Source organism: Quercus lobata, chromosome 12 (genome assembly GCF_001633185.2).
Source record: "Quercus lobata isolate SW786 chromosome 12, ValleyOak3.0 Primary Assembly, whole genome shotgun sequence".
NCBI lineage: Eukaryota > Viridiplantae > Streptophyta > Magnoliopsida > Fagales > Fagaceae > Quercus > Quercus lobata.
The window spans coordinates 25,126,714-25,143,830 of record NC_044915.1 but is presented as its reverse complement, the minus strand read 5'-3'; the positions used below and the strand labels follow the sequence as shown (position 1 = coordinate 25,143,830).

Sequence of the window (17,117 nt, the reverse complement as noted above, 5' to 3'; positions counted from 1 at the left end):
AACTCTCTGGTCATCCCTTCAAGTTAGGTATAGAAATGCCAATAATCTTCAGCTACCTAAATGTATCTATGTATATATTATAAATCTATGTGCACATGTAACTAATATATCAGATATTTAAGTAAAATTGAGCATTTCATATTTGAACCGCGATGAATTAACCATAAATTTGAGACTTTTAATCAATCAATGTGTAATATCTAGAAATCTAGACTTTTTTTTTTATTTGTTTCCTAAATGAAATTCTCATTTAAAAAAGAATGTGACTGAAATATGGTAATTAAGCTATGTTAAAGATTCAAATCCAAAATAAGTCTATTTTTTTAAATAGAAAAAGGGCAGCTTATAAGTACAATAAACAATAAAAATAATAAGAAGGAAGAGATGGCCATGCAAGGTAAACGTGCCATTCAGAATCAGAAACGATACAGAATAGTTCTTTTCTCCTTAATTTTGTGATGGTTCTCGTGACCAATATTTAATATGGATAGGTATTGGGTACTAAAGAAAATGATGTTGGACCAAAAGCTGTATTGCCGTGGTGTACACTACTAAAACCAAATCTCTCTCTCTCTCTCTCTCTCTCTCTCTCTCTCTTTTTAAACATAAATCTTTCTCATTGTGAAAAAAAATAAAAAATAAAAAATTTCTCTTCAAGGTTTTTTGTTTCCCCCATTATATGTGAAGATGGGGTGGGAAATCGTCATATACTCTCTAACGCTTGTCAATCGTTAATGCCATGTTTGGAAGTTTGGAGGGAGAGAAAAGTAGAGGGGAGGAGAGTAGAGAGGAATGATTATCCTCCACCTTATTTAAATGGTTTTAAAATTAAATAAGGGGATGGGGAAAAATTGGCCTTTTCATAGTTTGTATTTTTGTTAATATGGTAAGGGTAAATTTGGTAATTCATTTGGTCAAGCATTTTTATGTTTTTTTTTTTATTTATACAAAATAGAATTTCTACTTTAGTCTAATCTAAGTGTATATATGTGTGAAGTTTCTTTTTGGAAACTTAAACCCCAACTTTTATCCCTCACATCCTACAAGCATTTATACTTGTGGAGTGACCATCGCACAAAGGGTACGCGGTGGTATTTCTATGTTCTACTCTCCCTCCAAATCTCTCAAATTTGGAAGAATTAAAAATAAAGGGTTAGAAATAGTTAGAAGTTGGAACCCCTTCAAATCCCTCCCCCCTTCTCCCTTATAAAATATCCAAATAAGGTAATTTAACTTACTCTCCCTCCTTCTACTCTATTCCCCTCTACTCCTCTTCCATCTAAACAAGCTATAAATTGTGAAGATTTATTTTTCCCCTGAAAATCTCTTTTGACTAAAATTGCTACATTCTAGTATTCTACACTTGAGTTGGGTTGACCCACTCCGTAGTAGGAAAAATGCTCAATTTCACATATTTAAGTTCCAAATCATTCATATTTGTCAAGTTAAAAATGTATAAATTTGTAACGTTGCTACGTTAACCATATAATTGACACTATTTATTTTACATTTAGTTTTTTATTCTTTTTTTACGTATCTCAAGGATGAAGGAAGAGAGTCGATAATAGTTGTTGTGTGTGAAAAAAGAGAAACAATTAAAAAATGATGTTTTAATAAAATGTTATGTAAAATAGATAATGATCTGACGTAGGGTGTTATGAACAGTAAATATGTAAAACAGAAAAAGTAGGATCTTATACTAAAATAGATAGAAATTTTTGCACAAACTGATATGAATGCACTTAGAAGTTGCAACTACAAGCATTACTTTACTTAAATAAGAAATAAACATAAAATTGGGTCATTTTTAGAATCTATATATAGTACTATTTATAATATCTATTAATAGTTGCCCTATTTGAGTAATAGTTTCCTTATTTATAATCTCTATTAATAGTTGCCCTATTTATAAAACTAAATATCAATCTTCTAAAAAAAAAAAAGGGTAAATTATATATTTGATCCCTATCCTATACACTATATTTCAATTTGATCATTAACCTTTCAATTGTGTCAATTTAGTCCCTAACCTTTCAATACTGTGTCAATTTAGTTCTTACTATTATCTTTTGGATGAAAATTGATGACATGTCTATTGACCAAAATAAAAAAATTAGCTTCCATTGATGTGATAATAAACTAAAATTTTATTTTGGTCATTTGCCATATCAACAATTTTCATCTAATATATAATGACAATGACTAAATTGACATGATATTAAAATATTAGGGACCAAATTGAAATATGATATAAAAGATAGGAACCAAATATGTAGTTTACCAAAAAAAAAAAACCGATTATCAAAACTTGCCCAATTTAAGTAATACTACTTTTTAATTTTTACTATTACTAAAATAAATATATAATTTAGGGAATTGGAAAAGGAAAATTAATATATTTTTTATATTAAAGATTCTAGAGAGTTTTATAAATTAACAACTATATAAATTTTTTTCATAAATTCTATTCTCATTTTATAAGAATGAGAGTTTGAAAGACAACACATAAAGCTAAGAGCCTTATAGCTCGCATCCCTAACAAATACGTTTTGAATTCAAATTCACCATCTCTTTTTGTAATTATTAAATTATATAAAAAATAAATGGAAAAAGACAGCACATTAAAAAAAAAAATAAATAAAGAAGAAGAAAGAGATGATACTGTATTTATCCCTACCACTAAAAAAAAGGGAATTCTAGGCTTTTACCCTTATTTTTAAAAAAATCTAGCAATCCCTATTTTGAAATTATTTAGGTCCGAGTCTCTATTTTGAAACTCGATTTTAAGAAAATCGAGTTTCAATGTAAAACTCGATTGATTTAAAATCGAGTTATCTTAAAAAAAAAAAAAAAAAAAATTTATGGAACTTGAGTTTATGGAGCTCGAGTTCCTTTCAAGAAACTCGATTTCATGTAACTCGAGTTCCATAATTTTTTTTTTTTTTAAAGTTTGATTGCCTATACTTGATTTTTTACAAATCGAGTTTCAAAATAGGAATACAAACCTAAATAGTTTCAAAACAGGAACATATTGCTAGATTTTTTTAAAAATAAGGGCAAAAGCCCATTTTCTCCCTAAAAAAAGAGTGAAAAAAATAATACCAATAAAGAGTATAAATTCTGTGTCTACACTTTAAATCTCTTCTAAGGGACTAGGCTTCTTCCAAAAAATAATGTTTTTCTTTTTTCTATAAAGCATGAAATTTGATAAGCCATGCATATTAGATGAAAAGGTAAATTCCAACCTAAAATTAGGCACCATGTAAGTTGACACCTGGCTGATTTTAAAGGATGGTTGATGTCAACTTCTCAAGAAAACCATCACAGACCCTTGGTGCGTTAGTCACTCCACAAGTATAAGTGTTTGTGGGGTGTGGGGGACAAGGGCTAGGTTTTAAGTCTCCAGGAGGGAGTTTCACACACATATACACTTAAATTAGACTAGAATGAAAATTCTATCTTGTACAAAAAAAAAAAAATCTCAAAAAAAGTTTAGATGCATTCAAGAAATATGATATTAAATATTGGTGCGTTGGTTACTCCATAAGTATAAGTGTTTGTGGGGTGTGGGGGACAAGGGCTGGGTTTCAAGTTTCCAGGAAAAAACTTCACACACATATACACTTAGATTAGACTAGAATGAAAATTCTATCTTGTATAAAAAAAAAATTCTAAAAAAAAAAAAAAAAAGTCTCAAAAAAAGTTTAGATGCATTCAAGAAATATGATACTGAATGTTGGTCAACAAGGTAGAGAAATGTGATATTGACTGAAATTAAGCCCTTGAACCTTCAAGAAATAAATAAAGAAAGAAAGAAAAAAGGTATGGACAAAGCTGAAAAACCAACAAGAATAGTCAATTTAATAAATTAAAACCATTTTTGTCTAATATTATAGCAGATGTACCTTTCTCCCATACGGTGTAATCAATTGAATAGAATGAATCATTTTCTTCACCTTAATCATAATTAAGAAGGATAAATAAAATAAAAATTGTGGACGAAAACGAAAAACCAACAACAAATGTCAGTTTCAGTAATTAAAAAGTAAAAACCATTTTCATTTAAAACAACTTAAAATCGTCAAGATTTCTTTAAGAAAAAATTGACTTGCTAAACACAATATACATAAGATAAACAAATAATAAATTTCCAAACTATGTTTAATTTTACCCCAAAAAAAAATAAATTATAAACTAATAACGAATATGATTCACCTCATTAGAATTTATATAAAATGATATTGTGAAAAGAGGCCTCTAGCCAACAGCCTCATTGCAGCTCATATGGGTATTTCTAAAAAGTTGCACGTAGTTTGAATTAAACATCTCCATATAATTATCGAATCTACAAATAAAATCCGATGAGTTTTGAACCTTGTTAATACTAAAAATCAATCAATATTTTCTCACAATATTATTGGTTAAAATTCTATCTTATATATATAAAAAAATAAAAATAAAAAACCAAAACCAAAAAAAACCTATCCAAATCTATAATATATATCCAAAAAGCTCTAAGAGGAAAAAAGAAATACGTGTATATAAATACAGGCACACAAATTGTTAGAGGACTTAGGCGGCTCAGCCGGTGTGGTGGGGGCAGAGGGGGGTAAGGTAATATTCATTCCCTTCCGTCCACAAAAAAAGTGCAAGAGGTTGAAGATGACGTCATAGTAATCAAGAGCCGTTGATCCTTCCATAAGCATCCCCAATCGGACGGCTGTGATCTCACCGAACACATTTTGGGACGGCTTTACTATAGTATCTTTGTTTGTTTTTCTCTTTTTAAATTTTTTTTTTTTAAAAAAAGTAACAGTGCTGTGTTTCTGTTGGGCCTCCTAAAAAGACTCCTTAATTAACATTGGACTTTGCTTAGCCTCGGATCTTCCACACACGTTTGTGCCTCTCTATCTCTCTCTCTCTCTCTAAAAACTCAAGGCTTTGCTCTTTGAAGTCTAAAAGCTGTGAATTCTGTGTCTCTCTTTCTTTCTGGTATTCAAAAGAGAAAGAATATAAGATAAAGGTACAAAGAGAATTAAATTTCAAACCTTTCTGCCGCTTCTGATGAATTCAAATAATATTCATTGGTTTCCTTATGTGGGTGTAGTTTATATTTTATTTTATTTGGGTTTTATTCCTGTGGGTGAATTTTGTTATCAAATATTTGTGCTTTATTAGAAATGGGTTATTTATTATTTCTGTCAGTGAATTTGAAAAGATATTCTCTTTTGACAATGGATTTTTATTGGTTTTTAGCTCTGGTGTACAGAAAATTGTCTTGTCTCAATCAATTTTTCTGTTTGGCTTCTTGGAAAATATTCAAATAGCTTTCTTTCTTTCTTTTTTTTGCTATAAGTTTTGATTTTAATCTGTGAAACTTGGGTTCTTTTTATCAATGGTTTATGTGAATTATATTGAGGGAGCTATAACCATAATTGTTTTTTTTTTTTTTTTTTTCATCTTTCCGCTTTTTATTATTAAACTTTATTTTTGGTGGGCTTATTGAGCTTTACCTGCCCTGAAATCACGGAGAAAGAGTCACTCATCAAAAGAGAATTCTCGGAGAAAGAGTCATGAACAAAAATAGAAAAAACAGAATGATTGTGTGGAGAAAAATTCATGCAAAGTTGATGTCGTTAAACAAATTGAAAAACACCCACTTTTTATGGGAATGAAATATGGGCATGTAGCCATCTGGGTCCTCTTTATACTCGTCTGTTTCTTCCCTTTTAATTGTTCAGAGATTGCCTGAATTGTTTGGTTGTTTTTATTGGCAAGTTTGATCACTTTGTAACCAAGGTCTTCTAATGTCCTCGTGCTTTCTCTCCTCTTTTGTTTCTGTAAAAGTAAAGTTGTATTCGCATTTGTGCAGTTGTTTGTGTTTAATTATGATCAAGTTTTACTTTTTAGGAAATGGGGTTCTTCTGTTACCTGTTAATTGCTCTACTTTATGAAGTTTTTGTTTCTCAATTGATATCAAAAATATTGTATTTAATTAAAATTTTATTAAATTTAGATCACAAAAAAGAGGTATTTGATCGTTTTATTCTTTTTGAATTAGCAGATGGAGATGGTACTATTCTTTTATTTTCATCCTTGTACTATTGTAGAACTTGGCTGTAACTCTGATTGCATATAATTTTTTTTTTGGGTGCTTGACTGCTTGTTGTTCTGTTGATTTTGCTTGACTGTTTCAGTTAATTTTAATAAAAATATAGCCAACACATTGGAACTCAATGTTATTAACAATCTGAAATATATATTTCAAAAAAAAGTTTTGAAATTTTATGAGTACATTAGAAAATTTTGAAGCCAAAATTTTGGAAATTTATTTTGGCATGGGAAAGAGCTTACTGATCTTCAGCTCTAAGCAGGTGTGAGATGTCAGCCTTCTAGAAATAGAGCTTGGGGTTTGTTTGCAATGTCACTGTAAAATAATTCAGGAAACTGTTTCCTGTGTTTTAACTTCCTACAGATTTGTTGGATCAATAAATTAAAGTTAAGTTCTTGTTGGAAATAGCAATTAGAATGCCATTCATGTCTCCCATGATCTTAGACTTGAATAAGGTATCAAATTTTGTATTTGGTAGTCTAAAGATTTGGAGCATATTTTTATGCATGAAAGATGTTCCAATTACTTTTATGTATTGTGATTAACAGTGTATATAGTATCGTTTTTCCTTGGTGAAAATTTATATGTATGTTCTGCCTTATTTAGCCAAAGCTTTCGTATTATTGATTCCTAGGCGTAGTGCTCATTCTTATTTGTTTGTTAGGCAATTGATTTTGCTTGATTTCTCCTACTTTAGGTCCCCTGAAACTGTAATTACATGTCTACCTAAGAAACATTTGGCTAACTTAAGTAATTTACACAACTTTGTATGATTTCCGTCAATGATAAGTGCCATGTGTGTTGCTTATATTTCTGTTAGGGATTCTTCAGCTGTGAAAATATTTTTGTGCAAGCAATTTTGTTCTTCATGTTAATACCGACCTGGTGGAGGTTCCAATGATTTGAAACATCTGTTTTTGCTCTTTTAGCAGATTTGAAGGGTACACCTCCCTATTCATGGATGAATATTCTGGTAAAAGAGCTGTAGATGGGATTGTGGTCTCTAGAAAGGGATCTGGTCTTGCGTTGAGAGAGAATGCCAACAATAGAGAACATAATGCTCAATTCTGCAACCGAATTGGTTGCAATGGCAGACCGAATTCTGCAAGAGGTGTTCAATATGGCTGTTCAGATAAGGCCAAACCTTCAAGGCCTTTACGCTCTTCTTCAAGTGGCAAGGAAATAATTGGAAGTTCCTCCAAGACTTCCTCTGTGATCAGCAAGGGAAGAAAATCTATCACAGAGCCTTCAAAGAAGTTATCATCTCAGTTAGAAACTGATTCATCTGAAACTAGTAGTGTTCAGGATGAACCTGAGCTTTCAGAACTCACTGCCCCACCTGGAAAGATTCAGAGAGGGTCGGAAAAAGTGGAGTCTAGCGGTGTCACATTAATGGAAGAGGGAAGCTCTAGTCTAGCATCAGATACAAGATCTCGAAGGAATCTTCATCAGGGATCCAGATTGCGCAACCAAGATAATCTAGTGGCTTCATCCGTGTCTTTGGGATCTAAGAGCACTGTCCAGGCAACACGTGCTGGTGCAAACAGGTATGGTTTAAGAAATCTCAGATGTAATTCAATATCAGATGTCATCCCATCAGGTTGCTCATCCTCAGAATCAAGTTTCAGTAAAAGGAAGGATATGGTAAAAAGGAGAAATTCTGAAGGAGAAAGTAGCTCTGCTGCCAGAGGAAAGAAGATGAGTGGGTCTTTGTTGGAAGGACAGAGCTCCAATTCTAGCCCCAGCATATCCATTTCTGATTCAAGACGTGCTAGAAATATTCCTTCTCACAGGGATAATAGTGTACCATCAGTTAGGAATAAGAGACCAGTTAATAGTCACACCAGGGCAAGGCTCTCTAATCAAGGACATATGAACAGTCTGTCACCAAATGAGCCCTCTGTTGCAATCCCACAAATGCTTCAAACTGGCATATCTAGTGACATGAATGGTCCTAGTTCATCACATCAATTATCATCTGAAATTCCCTCAAATCATGCACTTTCTTACAGTCGGCCTGGCAGTAGCAGTGAGCGTTTGCACGGTATTAGGCCAGCTAGTCCTGCAGAAGTGGGCATTACCCGCTCTTTGATGAATCGGGACAGCATCAGGCGCTACAATGGAATTGCAGAGGTACTAGGGTTTTAGAAATTTTATCAAGTACATCTCACTTAGTATGGTCTTGAAAGAAACCTGCACCACATGGCACGTTTTGTTTATGTAATCTTTGTGCAGGTATTAATGGCACTTGAGAGGATCGAACAAGATGAAGATCTTACATATGAGGTAGTTGTTTATGGGTTTTCTTCTTCACCTGATTTACTGTTCATTGCTTAACTCTTCTTTCTTGTCTTGCAGCAAATACTTGTTCTGGAGACCAACTTGTTTCTTAATGGCCTATATGTCTATGATCAGCACAGAGACATGAGACTGGACATTGATAACATGTCATATGAGGTTAGTTATTATGTTAAAATGGTGCTAAATAGACTAGAACACAAGTGTTTCACAGCATCTTTCTTCTGTCCTATCTTCTTGTAATTATTTTTTGCTTTTATTGCTTTATTATTATGCATGCTAGAATTAAAAGAATTTAAATAAATAATTTACGAGTTATGTAATTTTATGTGTTCAAAAGTAGTACACGTTTGGCAACCCATTTTACTGCTACATGACAGGAATTATTAGCTCTGGAAGAGAGGATGGGAACTGTGAGCACAGCACTAACAGAAGAAACATTGTCAGAATGCCTGAAGAGGAGCATTTATGAGTCTACAGCTCCAGAGGATGCAGCAGCGGGCTGCAATGGGGAAAAGGATGTTGGGAAAAAGGATGATGTCAAATGTAGTATATGCCAGGTTTTTTTCTCCATGATACCTACTCCATAACTGATTTCATTTGCTTTTTTTAATTAACATTGGCAGAGTAGTTAGGTTTGGATGCGGCTGAAGTCAAATTCAAACCACTTGTGGTCAAGAACACTAACATGGGAACACCTTAGTTTGTAAATTCTTGAGCTAAATCAAGCCATTTGAGTATTCTGGTTGCTGCTGGGATTGGAATAGGTTTCAGTTACTCTGTAGTGCCTGTTTGGCATTGTTGTAGGGCTTAATTTCTCATCTGGAGCTTTTGTGATATAGAGCTTTAACTGAAAAGCTTTTTAATGTTTTGAGTGTTTGGAAAATTACAATGAATATTGCTTTAAACTTCTAGGTTTATAAAGCATGAACAATGAATATTAGAGCTTTTCCTAAAAGCTAAGCTCTCCTTAAAAGCTGTTTTCTTTGGCAAAAATTGCCAAAACATTTGGCAATTCCAGCTAATAAGAGCTTTAATTCCCTTAAACACTTCTCAACCTTTCCAAAAGCAAAACCAGAGATGTGCTTAGAATGAATTTTTAAGAGAACTTAGGCATTGAATTCATCTAATACCAAAATCGATAGAGGATTCGTGACTAAAAAAATTACAAATCCTTTGGGCCAAGAAAGATGTCCAAGATTCAAATCCCCTCTCCCCCATTGTTATAATTATTGAATTATGAAAAAAAAATTTACATTCCCTTGGCAGTTTGTTACTCTTTTTTTTTTCTTGAATAGACAGTTTGTTACTCTTTTTTTTTTCCTGGCCTATTTTAAAGAGGGGGAAGGGTGGCACTGGGCTGTAAGCCCCATTGACTATACAGTTTGGTACTTGATCAACTGACAAGCCAATATCTTGCTGAAGGTAATTTTGGGTTGTCATGGTTTTTCAGTATGTATTAAACTGGATGTGCTTGTAAATAAACTAATGAAATTGTTCCAGTTAGTTTCTGGATTGCATTAACCAATGATACAAGCAATCTATCAGCTATTGCCATGGGTTTGAAATGTTATCTTTTCTTTTGAACTTAAAGTGTCTATTATGTTTTTGTGCAGGAGGAGTATGTTGTTGGAGATGAACTGGGTAGATTGCAGTGTGAGCACAAGTTTCATGCGGACTGCATAGAACAGTGGCTGGGGTTGAAGAATTGGTGCCCCATTTGCAAAGCATCAGCAGCGCCCTCACCCTCGCCATCACCTTTGTCACCCTCTTAGTTCAATTGATTAAATCAGTTGCAGTCTTTAGTTCAATTGATTAAATCACAGTTAAAGGAGACTGTCTTTTTCATTTTGTACAAATTAAGTGCGTCTCTGCCTTAATTCATTCTTTTTTTTTCTTTTCTCTTTTTTTCTTTTATTGTACATAGCAAATCTCTTTCATCTCAAAGAACTAATAAACCCAGGCGATTGGCTTGATAGATGAACTCTTACATTGAAATTGTGAATAAAAATTCCTGTCTCGAAGAATCTCATCTGTAATTTTCTTTATTTTAGTTCTTCCCTGGTCAACCCCTCTGTTGTACTAAAATTGGTTCAGTATCTGTACTTGATGTTAGGCATAATACAAATTTTACCACATAAATTCTATAAATTGATTGTAACTTTAAACAAAACACAAAAAAGTAAGATAAAAAAAATTATGTTTATTATGTATTTTTAATGGACAGATTACATCTCTTAATAAATTTGTACATCTTTGAAAGATAGCCATGAAGAAAAGTGGGTATATCTTCTAACCAGATATTGGAGTGCCTCAAGTTCCTAATATATTGAGCTAAAACATGCGCCACCTTATTTCCTTCACAAAGTATATACATAAAAGTAATATATATACAAAAGAAAAAAAAAAAAAAAAAAAAAGCTGCCATGTTAGATTGTATATCTTTTGTATTCCCTTCGTCTCACTTTTTTTGTCTTATTTGAAAAGTCAAACTTTTTAAGGAAACATCATTTATTGTCTTGTTTACCTTTTAAAAATGTATTAGTTTCCAAAACTACCCTTAAAAATATTATCAAAAAATTGAATTAGTAAATTAATAGGGGTATAATAGGAACATTAGTAAATTAATGACTTTTATTTTTAGAAACAAAACAATATTTTAGGACATCTTAAAATGGAATAGAGGACAAAAAAAGTGGAACGAAGGGAGTAATTAGCAATTGATCGGGCATCTCATTATGTCGGTTGGGATCATATCTTATGATGGGGAGATCACTAGTCCAAAACTCCTTGGGGGTTGGGGGAGAAGTAGAACTCCACCGTGCATGATGAGGCACTTTGTAACATACTGCAATCTATGCAGATCCAATGGTGGATGTAGGCATGACAATTATGGTAAGAACTCGATATTAGCTTGATGAAGTAATGGTGTGGCAGGGAAGCAAATAATTGATAGTTGTGTATTTTCTTTTGCGAAGCAAAAGCTTGTGAGAGCATTCTCTTCAATCTTTTAAACCCACTGAACTCTACTCTATTGCCTCTCCCTTCCCCTTCATCCAAACTAGCCATTAATGCTGAGAGAAATGTTTATAGGTAGGTTGCAAAAACAGCGGTTATTTATTGACAAAGTGAATAAATTATTAAAGCAATGTTGTTTTATTTGTCTATTTTAGGTCAAACTCTGAATCAAATTGAATAAGTTGGACTTAACTAATATGCCCGATCAAAACACCTTTGAATTCAGAACCGCTTTGAATTGACCAAAACAACATAAATCGTATATCTGATTTCGATGAGAGAACTTAATGTACAGTACCTAAAGAATTGAACCTATGTTTTGCTCTTTCTAGTTGTACGTAATGTGCAAATGGAAAGTGTGGATAATAATTGCCAAAAACTGTGTTTAAAGTAAGATGTCCTGAGAAATAATAATCATGTTGAAGATACATAATTTTTAAGGGTCTATCCTTTTCTGCCAAAACTATGAGCATATTTCCAAGTAATGCATGAAGATATTTGTTTGTGGGAAAAACTAAAAATGGATAACATCAAATGTTTGAACATGCTACTGATTTAATTATAAAGTTGTGGGCAGTAGACACATGAGAAATGGAGGGACTGATGGGATAGAAAGAAGTGTGACATGGAAACAGCATGCTCATATGCACAAACAGAAGCAAAAGAGAAGTGCGTCAGAAGAATGTTGTCACAAAGCTCACCTGCACTTCCCTGGAAAGGCACCTGTTGCGTCTTATAGCCAAGTTATCAAGTCGCTGTGGCTCTTCAACTTGGTCCTCAGTCGAAATGAGAATGGAGATCTCTGAAAAGCAACCAGACCAGGAAGTGGAGAGCACTGACCAAAAATAATATGAGATGAAACTTATCATACGAATCCCTGAAATGCATTTTGCCCCATTCTGAAAACGTGATTACTGAGGGACATCCTTCCCACATCTGACCAATCTTCCCAAAAATTATGGTCTCAAATGACTGACTATATGCAGCAACATTCAGATGAGTATGAAAGTGAAATTTTGTGTTTTCCATTCCTACGTAATTTAAAATGAAAAATTTTAGTGTACATAGAAAATAAACTTTACAGTTTTGAGATTGCCTTCCACATAGAAGTTAGTTTTCAAGTTGTCTGAATAATAATGTCACATAACACAACAATTGCTACCTTTATCACTGGCGCAGGTCAGCGTATGCATAAATTTCCCTCACTTTTTTGAAGTCAAAATATACTCGTCACAAGGATTTTTTTTTTTTTTTTTTTTTTTTTTGGGGGGGGGGGGGGGGGGGGGGGGGCGGGTATGAATAGGTAGCAGCATTATTTTGAACTTCCTCAAATTTTCATGATAATTTGTAAGTAGCCCGTTTCCCTCATTATCCCCAGCCTTGGGACTTCCATTAGCCAACTCCCCTAGCATAAAAGTTACAGTATTTGAGTGCAGTCCTCCAAGAACAATCCACATGTTTTATAAAGCTATGACATCTATAAATTCAACAATCAAAAGCAATAGCAAATATCATTTACCAACGGTTCACCAAAACTCAATGAATCTTAGAACCTGCCATCAAGTCTTCCACTTTTTTTTATAAGTGAAATTGGGTATCAAGTCTTCCACAATATTATCCATACATACAACTTCTCCCATTTGTAACTGTTCTGCCATTATGTTTTCCATTATCTGCCAGACAAGAGTAGAGATAAAACTGGAAATAGAACTTATTCCCAATAGAAGATTTAACATTGTCCGGTAGAGAATAGTCATTAATAAAAATAAAGCAACATAGCATTAAAACAAATGTGTACATAAGCACCCCCTCTCTTCTTCCCCCCCCCCCCCCCCCCCCTTCTCCTCTCTCTAGTTGTTGGTATGAGTACAAAATAGTGTTAAGATTTGTTTGTATACATTCGACATGCCTAGTTTTTGTAAGTTCCTTCAGTACTTAGATTTTTTTTCTTCTTCAATTTATTGTTTTTCCCCTTATTATCTAGTATTTTGTTGATTTTAGAGACAAGACATGGCACAAATCCTATGGAATGTCAATTGAGCAAAAGATTAAATTTTTTGAGAGATTAATCGAGAAGTAGTTTCCTAACATGATTTTGTTATTTGTGGGTCAAATAACTGTAATATGTGCTAGGCATTTGACGTATTTCACAAGCTTGTTAGTATTATGAATAGCAAAAATATACGTCTTAAAGTAAAATTTTAAATATTTAAGAGGTTAGAAATTTCAATAAAGCATAAAATTATTTCATAAAATGTGAATAAAGTTAATAATATATTGAAGATACAACATGAATGTTCAATTTAAGTAGAAATTTAAATTTTGTATAGAACTCATTAATCTTTCTATTAATCAAGAGTCTCTCTAATGTTATTTTAGTCATATGTTTTTCAAGTTAATGCTTACATAACTATGTACATATGTGTGGATGTGTAGTTTGAGTTCATTTAGTTGTATTCCCACCCCCGCCCCCCCCTTCCCAACAAAATCCCAAAAGAACAATTCCTTGCTCCACGTCTGTACATAGCAATATCATTTCAGAACTTTCTCAGATTTCCTACTAGTTGGCTGTACATTGCATGGAAAGATCAAGATATTTGGTTATGACAGAAGACAAACCTACACGAGCTGAATGCACCTTCAGGCAAGCAGACAGGCATTTATGTTAAAAAGTTTTACTGGGTGTTGTTAGATCAATTCTTGGTCACACACAGCTCTGCATCATGGGTTGAGGATATTTGATACTCAAGCCAACACAAATAGTGGTGGATGACAGCACATAATTGGGGTAATCAGACCTGGGCATTCTGCTTGGAAACACCCATTTTTGGTTGCTTTTGCAAGGATACTGAAGATGTATGCTTCTCACAGCAAAGAGAATACAAACAATTCATGCTCAGACCTCATTCAATCTCCAGATTAGCTTGACCAGGGGTAATCTGATTCCTCATCAAAATAAGGAAAATGGCTGCTTCAGCAGTGTCCCAAGATAGATATAAGCCCTTCAAACAGGAAATAGCCAACTTTTGTGAGCGCGCGTATGTGTACACTCATTGGGGACAAACCAGCATTACCATAAGCAATTCTTTCTTGAACAAATTTTCTCCAGCAGCATCGGGCAGTGATATATTAGTCATTGCATATTTAGGTCCACCTCCCAACTGTTTCATTGCATATGGCCGTGACTGCTGCTTTGAGACAGGATGCCTTTTTAGCTCAATCTTGATACTCCCACCAATTAAACACCAGTTGTAATAAAACACTTCAAAAACACACTGACCCAACAAGTAACAATAAATAAACACATTCCTTTAGAAGGCCCTCAAGGGTCCAACACTGCTGTGAGCTCCTCCAGATGTTTCCCAAATGCCTCATTTATGTCACCACCAACAAAATGGCTAACAAAGGTTAATGCAACCCACCTATGATAGTTTTGACCATAATAGATTACTTGTACTAAAATTCCAATGGACAGACTGCTGCACATATTACTTCAATGATAACCACTTCAATTGGACCTCTGCTATTGTTGAGAAACTGAAGCAAGTACTTGAGGAAGATGCAGTGGCATCTGGAAGTCACAAAATCATTCCCACATGTTACATTATGTTTATGGCTTGTGTCTTTCAGACGTGTTGATCAGAGTAAGTCACCTTCACATTGTTCCAAGAGGGCTAGGCCACTTCTGATAATAATTCCCAGCTTGCCTTTCTCAAGTACATTGGCAAAACAAACCATCAAAATGGTGAGTATTACAAATCCTACTTTTTTTTGTATTAGCCAACAAGTACCATTTGGAAACAATATCTTTGTAAATCTCACAGAGAAATTGAAGAAAACCTCACTACTTCCAATCTGTACAGAGGCTTTTGCTCTTACTAAATATACTGTTTAAGGCAAGCAGATAAATGGCGTGCTATAACAGTATGAAAAGTTTATTTCCTTCAAATGCCAAGTGCTCTTGTTCCTCTCAATTCACTTTCTCATCAGATTCTGACAAACGGCAAATTTGGGTGGCCCCACCTGTGCTGGCTACCTGCTCAAAGTTCTACAATACAATTGTGAAAGGCATGAAGTATCGGACAAATAAAGCCAAAATTAATGCTTAACTAACAGAAAGAAACATCTTCATTACTCAAACAAATGTACTAGTGTGTTCAGCATTAGGCTACAAAAGTTGACGGGACAAGGAACTGAAAGCCAACCACACCCCCCCCACCCAAAAAATCAAGAGAACCTTGATCAAATGTTTTACACAAACAGCTACATATTTCTAATCAGTATACCAATCGTGTTAGACAGAAATCATTCTGTTCAATTCCAAACCTCATTTGTAAGGTTGAACTAACTTATTCTGAATAAATTTCTTCATAAATCCTAAATCTCAAATTTTAGTTTGCAAGCTGGATGTTTGAGATTGCATGAATTTTAAACTCATCCAAATCAGACTGTCTCACTCCTCTGAAGAAGATGGAACTTTTTTATTTCCTACAGGAATTAAAAAAAAAAAATGGTGTAGCTCCAACGCATCCAAAATAATATATTTAATAGTTTCTCATGCCACCTCAATGTTTTACAGCTAATTAAAATATAAATTCTGAATGGCTGTTGAGAACTTACAGGAAAGTTTCAGCAAAGATTCTGGTTTCTCTAAGTGGCTGCAATTTTGATTTTTTACAACCTAGACATCAAACAAAAGAAAATCATTGAGCATTCTCTCGTCCTTCATAATTTGCACAGGTTCGGCACAGCTTTGCATATGTAAGCAATTACTTGACAACAAACCAGCTTTTAGCTTGACTTGAATCTACTGCTTCAGGGCACAGTGCTTTATGGCTCTTTGCACAGATTATGTTAAACTGAAGAACCACTGCATGTATTAATTTGTTAGAATAATGGTTAAATGATTAAATTCACAATTTCCTAACAAATTAAGGTCTGGGGACTAGCATAATTCATCATGATATCAGAGAAGGTGATCCTAGGTTCAAACCTTATTTCTACTCTACTTCTCATTAAAAAAAAAAGTTAAAATATCCTGCATGAGCTTAACTTTTAGGGCTAGTGGTCATTTATCAAGATTCAACATACAAGCACATCAAAATGAAACCCATCTATGGCCTTGAGGCTCTGCAATCAACTTTGTACATTCTGTCAGTATCTCCTTAACAAATACCTCCCCCCCCACCCCCCCTTCTCTCTCCTCCCCCACACCTTTTTTTATATTAAGTTACAGATGCACCTGGTGGGTCTTGAACCCAAAATCTCACCCTCCATCTTACTCTTACAAGGTGAGGAGGTGCCGTTTGAGCTATAGCTCAATGGCAAACAAACCCCCCCCCCCCCCCCTTTAATACTATCAAAATGACTACTACTTGAAAGAGTCAACCTTCTCACATCCCACTTATACAAGATGAGCAAAATGAATTTAATGAAACGAAGGAAGAAATGAATTCACATTTCTGACAAGGTCCACTTTTCTACATCTTCAACTACAGCTACTTCAATATGAACTTCATTATGCCCGGAAAAAAAAGCATTCTTTATTGCCATGGTTCATGAGTCCCTGACCAACAGCTCTCATTCTCAGATTGTACAATGAGTCCAACAGATGCAGAGTCAAATCACTAATGATAAGCATGTTGCGCTCTGAGCTTCCAATCAAAAATCTTGGTAGGAAAGGCATTGA

General features: G+C 33.9%; 1 protein-coding gene across 5 annotated transcripts; it reads left to right on the top strand.

Moving 5' to 3' along the window:
• Positions 1–4,807: 4,807 nt before the first annotated feature.
• Positions 4,808–10,440, top strand: LOC115971145 (E3 ubiquitin-protein ligase MBR2-like). 5 transcript variants are annotated; one of them, XM_031090855.1, is made up of 6 exons: positions 4,809–5,023; positions 7,045–8,245; positions 8,348–8,398; positions 8,471–8,569; positions 8,791–8,970; positions 10,027–10,440. In XM_031090855.1, the coding sequence occupies exons 2-6, from the start codon at positions 7,070–7,072 to the stop codon at positions 10,183–10,185; spliced, it is 1,665 nt and encodes a 554-aa protein (XP_030946715.1). In that variant the 5' UTR covers positions 4,809–5,023; positions 7,045–7,069; the 3' UTR covers positions 10,186–10,440. The 5 variants fall into 5 exon arrangements, with proteins under 5 accessions (XP_030946719.1, XP_030946715.1, XP_030946716.1 ...); XM_031090856.1 differs by having other exon boundaries at positions 7,042–8,245; XM_031090858.1 differs by lacking the exon at positions 4,809–5,023 and adding an exon at positions 5,477–5,799.
• The last annotated feature ends 6,677 nt before the right edge of the window (positions 10,441–17,117 follow it).